The following is a 7,470-nucleotide window of genomic DNA, read 5'->3' as shown; positions in this document are numbered from 1 at the left end:
ACTGACCCTGTTTCACAAAAACAGCCACAGTGTTGCTGGCACAGAATTCTTCAGCTTTCCTTTTTGACAGCTTCTCCTAAATTTGCAGATGGCCTAGTGTGAAAAAAGCAAGCAAACAAAAAAACAGTGATTCCCAAGCAGGAATCACTGTTAAGGGGGATACTTCAAAAGGGAAAGACTGTGGAGTGGCTTACCATTTGGCAAGAAAAGAAACTGATATTCATCATGAATTCCAGGATATTTAGGTCTACTGTTGATTTGCCACATGGTCACAAGGTTACTATGTTCTCTCTTTCAGCAAATTCTGCTCAGCAACAGATCATCCTATTTATCAGAAGGTTGCCATGAATGGGGACATCTAACCTAAAAAAGTTGTGTGCATAAGACACAGCTGCTGCCAAAAATCCTCACTTGGTACCTGAAATCAAAATGAGCCATGCCGTAAAGTAGCTCATGGTGCTGTGTCATCCCATATACTGACAGAAAGGCATTTTACTACAATTGAAACCTGTAAAAAAAAAAATTTTTAAAGTGGAATTGTTATTTTCTTAAACCACTTCAATCAAAAACTTGATGAAGATTTCCAAAAATGTAGTTTTTTTGAACTACAGCATCACAGGACTGCATTCATTCAGGACTGCCTGGTGAGTGACTTATATGAAAACCTAAGTCTGAAGAGTGGCAGTTCTTGAGGATTTAAAAGGTCTTTGGCTAAACATAGTGGTTAAATGGGTGAAATCACTGGTCCTTATGTTATAATAACATGAATAGCTGGTAAAAGAAAAAAGGTGGAGCCATATAGCTTAATGTAGTGGCTGGATTTGTAATGGAACAGTTGACTAAGGATAACTGAGAGGTGGCATGGTGGAAGTTGTTCAGATCCAGGTTAAAATGAATTCAACTGAACACCTCTGAATGTAAAAAGTCCTTAAAAGTGGGGGCACATCAGATGAAAAATGTTGCAACCACTGTTTTAAGACCTTGATACATATGATACACCTGCATCAGAGTCGTCAAATTAAAGCAAGACTGAACATGCCTGTGGTAGACTAATTGAGAGCTACTGTATGAAGGACACTGCCAGACTTTGATAGATGGCCGTGTGGCCAATTGTAGCTCTCCAGGGGTCTGTGATTTAATGGATTCACTAGCATAGGCCAGCACAAGAGCTGTTTAACAGCTCAACAGATGGATCACTCTTTCTTCCCCGCTCTTTAATTAAGGATCAGTATTTACTGTCACAGAGGTGAAGGCTACTGATTGCAAAAGGCCTTTTGATTCCCAGCACTGCAAACAATGCGTGCTGCACAATGCGCCCTTTGTTTTATTCTTTTTGTCTTCTTCAGTTTGATTCACAGGAACAGTCCAAATTTCTGCGTTGCTGGCTCACTGTTTGTTATTCTGCCCGCACACACAGAGAGAAAGAGTGAGTCGTCTTGGGACAAAAGCCATATGAAAGAATCACATTAACATTTTCTTTCACCATTTATTAATTCACCAAATACAGTGAAAATGGCATCATAATGTACAATGACTCATTCTTAGAATGTCATGACATTTTTGTTGCTTTTTTGCTTCATAAAACGATGTTTCATTATTGAAAATATTAAGGTTTCATGCACAACAAACCATATCCAGTTTCTTTAAAATAATGGTACAAAATAAACAAAAATTTAAAAAAAAACCCAAAACCAAAAACAAAACAGAACAAAACAAAAACGGTAATGTCCAAAATCGATCATATAACAACATGTTATTTGAGGATACTCGTAAACAGTGCAATATACTCTAAAACTGCCATTTTCTAACAAATTCATCAACGAAGCTCAAGTCACAGTATACGATTTCTTAATAATAGTTTAACATTGATGTGTGCAAAAACCCCAGACACATTCAGTTAGTCTTTAAAAAATGTGCGACATCTGATATAGAATGAGACCAGTCCACCAGAAAAAAAAAAAAAAATCTTAGATTCCCATCTCTGAAGCCTAGTCTCATTCTGTATATCCTCTCCGTAATACAAATACTCCTGTTGATGAATTCTAAGACAATAGACTAGCATATAATTTAAATAACAAATATTTAGATATAAAAATACAAATATGACTTTCGTTAAAAAGAAGCGTGCCAGGGTAAGAGTGGTGGCACCTGCGTTGGCACCGGAGTGAAAGTTCATGCAAATAGATGGAGAGAATCTTCAAAGTCATAGAAGACGAAACACAAATATTTGCAAAATCGAAATAACCAAATTATAAAGAGCATTTTTTTTCCCATCAATTTCATGACTATTATTTAAAACAGTACTATAATGTCCATGTTCCTGCTGGCCTCTGTAGATATCTGAGCATTTGGAAATGCAAAGAAAATTATTTTTTTAAAGGAAAAAAAGAGATATGTGCAGGTGTAGATCAGCTACATGAAGGTGTCAGCCTGCACCTTTAACCAAGAACAAGAATGTAGCCTGTTTTTTTTTTTTTAATTTAATCTGCAGCCTATTGTTGTTTAAGTGCCAAAACAGAAAATATTAACATTGCACCCGCCTATAGATCTATCTATCTATATATATATATATATATATATATTTATATATGTGTGTGTGTTTTGTTTGCTTCTTTGTTTTTACATACAATGGGTCTCCTCTATTTAGCAGACTGTAGAGTTTTGGTAGGTCTGTTTTCAAAAAGCATTAGCAGCAACAGGAATGCATTGGACCAGTGCTGAAAGGACAGCTCCCTTGAATGCACCGTCGCTGATTGAATCAACAAAGCAGAGCCTAAAGGAGGGGGTGGGGGGATCTTACCCTATCAAGTCTACAACTTATTGAAATGGGACTAGGATTTAGCTTCACTCTCTAGCTGCAGTATTTTTTGCTGCTTACAGCGCTTTTGGAGAAGGAGGAAAAATAGAGATGGTCGTGAATTAATGACAAGTTCATCCATCATTAAAGTCAGCAGAGGTTGAGATACAGAGCAGGGTCCGCCATCTCAACATCCTGCTGCGCAGCAGTAGTTAAAATCGGGATTCGTTTGGAGAATTGCCAGCAATCCCATGATAAATCTTGGTCTTTTTTTTCCTTCCAGAGTCTCTCTCTCTCTTCCTCATTCTTTCTTCCTCTTCCCTTTATCTCTTCTCTTTAGCCTTCTCCGTCCCCTCTTCTCTGCCTCTTTTTCATGTCGTTTCATCACCCCATCCTCGCTTAGTGCCGTCGATTTTTTTTTCCTCCCGCACAATCCTCGAACATGCACAGCCGACAAGTGCTTCAAATCGGTGATCAAAATTAAAAAGTCTGCAAGGCATCGTTCATGTTTAAACGCCAGGCGAAGACTTATCTGTCATCCCCTTCAGGACCTCGTCTATTCGGTCGTCCTCGATGACCACTGTGGGGAGAAAACAGGAAGAGGATGTTTTACTGAGAGGCACCACGAGATTTCTGTGAGGTGTTAGAAGATGGTTCTGATCACAAGTCACGATTTCTTTCACCAGAAACTCCCAGGATTGACTGCTATTTATGATTTATACACTAAGGGGGATATTGCGCACTGAATAAAAGTAAGTTTGGGCAAATCTGGCTCGAGTGCACTGTGAATTTAAAAAAAAAAAAGTACTACTGCAAATCCCCAATCTCCACGTACGCGCACTTGATGAAAACAACTCATTCTCGATAATGGCGAAGAGCCAGGTTTTTGATCCTTACGTTTTAACCCTATTGTTAGACGAGTGCATCACGGGGTGTGTCCTTGCACGAATATTATGTCGTCAACAACCAATAACAATAAAAAACAAAAACAAAACAAAAACAACAAAAACAAACAACGGTGCATTTTGCGTGCAGCTGCGCTGATGGAAATTATATGGAAGATTCTAGAAACAACAAGACAACGAAATAAGACAGAATTATAATGTGTGAACTTACTGCTGTGCTCATTTCAAGTCACTTTAATGCGCTGCAGATTTGCGCCATTCGCACAATGTGTTCATATTTGCGCCGCATAAATAATTCTGCCTCTTTATCATTCATAATGACTAAATGTGAAGCCTACGAATTAATTTTACCTCTCTTGGCTCTGCCGATCTGTCCCAGTTTTGGGGGTCTTTTCGCCTGCGATGCTGCGAAAAAGGCGCTTGTGTCCTGCAGTCCGCAGCTAAAGGACATCTGACTGACCTCGCTGTCCGCCCCATAGCCACTCATTTTCCCCTCGTTATATGGCAGCACCTCGGACATCGTGGCACGACAATAAAGAAGGGTCACCAGCTTCTGGAATCTTTTATTCTTTTTTTTTTTTTTTTTTAAGAAAAGTTGAAAAAAGTCTTCCTCGGTGGTGCCCAGTGCAGCCGTACAGTCCTCTTAGCGCGAGTTGCAGCAGTTGTGATGCGCCTCCTGCTGCGATCCTCTCTCTGTGTGGATGAGGGGAGCCGGTGCGTGAGGTCCGGGTGCTGTTGTGGTCTCTCTGTGGTCTCTGGATGTGTTACAGCAGCAACGGCAGAGAAACCGAGCGTGACTGTGTGTGTGTATTTGTGTGTATGTGTGAAAGACAGAGAGAGAGAGAGCGATGTGTTCACCTGTGTTGCTGGCTGATGTCTGGCGAGGGAAGTGGGAGATCCCGGGATCATAAAGGAAACCCAGGCAGAACGGTGAAGTCATCCATCCGGGTTTGAAGCGCGAGAGTGTGTGTTTGTGTGTAAATGCGTGTGAGCGAGGGGACTCCGAGAGGTAGAGGAACAAGACTGACACCAACAGGCGAGAGATGGAACTGCTAGATACTGAAGCAGCCGTGTGAGGCTTCGAGAGGTAGACTTTTCCCATTCAGTGTATAGACAGAGGAAAGCACATGATGTCGCACATTATTGGCTGCATTTCCCTTCCATAGGTTACCACAGGTTTTAACAAAATCCAAACATGTTAGCCTGTAGTTTGCAGCTCAGTAATCAGTAGTATCACTGCACAGCTAGCAAGTAAAGACATTTCCTCAAGTGCTCAAGCACGTTTTTTTTCCTTGTGCAGTGCATAGATAAAACTCATGTCTTCTTTTGACTGCTCCCTTTAGGGGTCCCCACAGCAATTCATCTGCTTCCATCTTACCCTATCCCTAGCATCCTCTTCTGTCACACCAACCCTCTGCATCTCCTCCTTCACTACATCCATGAGCCTTCTCTGTGGTCTTGCTCTTTTCCTACTGCCTGGTGGCTCCATATTCAGCCTCCTTTATCCAATGTATCCACTATCCCTCCTCTGCACATGTCCAAACTATCTTCACCGTGCCTCTCTATCTTTGTCAGCAAACTGATCGACCTGAGATGTCCCTCTGATGTACTCATTTCTAATCCTGTCCATTCTGGCCACTCCCAAAGAAAATCTCAGCATTTTCAACTCTGCTTTCTGTCTCCTTGTCAGTGCCACATCTCCAAACCATCTTGTAAATCTTCCCTTTCACTCTTGCTGCTATCCTTCTGTCACAAATCACCCCGATACTTGTCTCCAAACATTCCACCCTGCCTTCACTCTTTTCTTCACCTCTCTTGTACACTCTCTGTTGCTTTGGGTGGTTGACTTCAGGTATTTAAACCTATCAACCTCCCTCCAAGGTATTAGAAGGTAATATTACCTCCCTTTGACAGAAATAACTTCCTATAGCATTTTTTATAACTTGCTGAAATCTTTAACCACTCTTCCATTCAAAATTCCTTTAGCTGAAAGATGTTTGAGGATTTCCTTGCATGTACTGCCTGTTTTAAAGTTAGTGTGCAAAATCTCACCACTTGCTGGTTTTGACATTTAGTAAGGATGTAATCAAACTGTTTATCAGAGGGAAAGTGTGATTTTTAGGACACTCAAGCCTAACATTAACTGGCATAATGTTAACTTATAACCAGCTGTTATTATTGTATAGCTGGCTCATTGTCAGCTGTCTGGAGAGGATGGGAGGGTCCCATGTCTGATCAGCTGACAGTAAGAAATTGTGACAATCTTAGGAATAAATGAACATGCTTATACACTTTTGTTTGTGTTAGAACCCTGACTGTAGTTCTGGAGATGAGGCTTAAGGTGAGGAGGAAGAGGATGACATCCAGATGCCAGTGGTGTTGTTTCTTTCCTTTGCATTTTGCCTCTATCAGTCAGTCAGTCAGTCAGAATACTTTATTGATCCCAAAGGGAAATTACTAAGGGAAATTACTATGGTGTGCAAACACCTACGAATTCCCTTCTCCTCTGCCTTTGGCGTACTATGTATGTGGCCAGTATCTAGCTGCATACATAAAATGTGATTAGGTGGAACGGCAATGTCCACCTCAGCCACTGATCACTGAGCACTCACTTGGATCAATTCCATGAAGGATCACAACAGTCACCTGACCCAGTGGTACCTTTCACTGCAGCCTTTTTGATTTACCATCTGACATCGGCCTGGCAAGTCTAAAGTAGTGGCAGATTATGACATATATAGTTGCCTGTGAAGGAATATAATCATGGTATATGCCATATGTATACCTTATGTACATTTACTTGCCTGGAAAATTTGTCTTAGACTGGAAGATAAACATAACTTTATGTTTGCAGTAAGATTTTCATCTACTGGAAGTGGATTTGACCCTGAAAGGATGCAATCCACATTTTTAATTAATTTGAGGCAAATTATTAGATAGTGACTGTTTTATGTTACTGTTTGTCATGTGGGCTAATTTATATGCAGAATTTACTTTGGACTGATTAAATTTAAATGCTAATCCACTTCACTAAACAACACTGACACACAAAAGACTAATGCTTGTTTTCTTTTTGTTTTTCAGGCCATAAGAAAGTATAGAAAGTATATACATCCATTTTAAATGACATTATTTAACCCTGTTTAAATTTTTATGCTAAATTTACAATCACAATAGTTTAAGATTAGTTTTCACAAAGAATCCTCTTCTGGCTCTTAACATCAATGCAGTCCTGGCTGACCACCCCAGGTCAAGCTGGTGAAGTTGACTTCAGAAATGTCTGAGGTCAAAAGGGGGATTGAAGGAATATACTCATGGTATATGCCATATGTATACCTTATGTACATTTACTTGCCTGAGAAATTTGTCTTAGACTGGAAGATAAACATAACTGATTAAAAATACAGAAGCTTATAATGTTCCGTGTCATCATGAACTTTGTGTTCTGACTGTACAATGAACCACACTGATGAAGACTACACAATGATAGAAATGGAGACTTCGAGGTCACCCTGTTGTTGAAATTCTCTGTTTTCCACATTTTGTTTTGTATAATGATGTAACCAAGATTGATAAGCTGTGACTACATGAAACTGTAAGCCGAATTAGAATGTGCCAGCACTTCATGTCATACTGCATGGCATGCAGTCTGACCCAGAATAATCTGTAAAACTGTTTGAAATGGCTTTATTAAATTTAATAATTGGACTCCTTATTCCGTTGTTGAGTCTCATTCCTGTTCGATAAACGAACATACAGAAACCTAAA

The 7,470-nt window shown here is 40.0% G+C and overlaps 1 protein-coding gene across 1 annotated transcript; it reads right to left on the bottom strand.

Annotated features, from left to right (window-relative positions):
- Nucleotides 1–1,472: 1,472 nt before the first annotated feature.
- camk2n2a (calcium/calmodulin-dependent protein kinase II inhibitor 2a) lies at nucleotides 1,473–4,609 on the bottom strand. The gene is made up of 2 exons (XM_030752873.1): nucleotides 4,054–4,609; nucleotides 1,473–3,377 (listed from the first exon to the last, which is right to left on the bottom strand). The coding sequence occupies exons 1-2, from the start codon at nucleotides 4,220–4,222 to the stop codon at nucleotides 3,307–3,309; spliced, it is 240 nt and encodes a 79-aa protein (XP_030608733.1). The 5' UTR covers nucleotides 4,223–4,609; the 3' UTR covers nucleotides 1,473–3,306.
- Nucleotides 4,610–7,470: the final 2,861 nt, after the last annotated feature.

Source organism: Archocentrus centrarchus, chromosome 17 (assembly GCF_007364275.1).
Source record: "Archocentrus centrarchus isolate MPI-CPG fArcCen1 chromosome 17, fArcCen1, whole genome shotgun sequence".
NCBI classification, from domain to species: Eukaryota; Metazoa; Chordata; class Actinopteri; order Cichliformes; family Cichlidae; genus Archocentrus; species Archocentrus centrarchus.
This window is presented reverse-complemented; position numbering and strand designations above follow the sequence as displayed.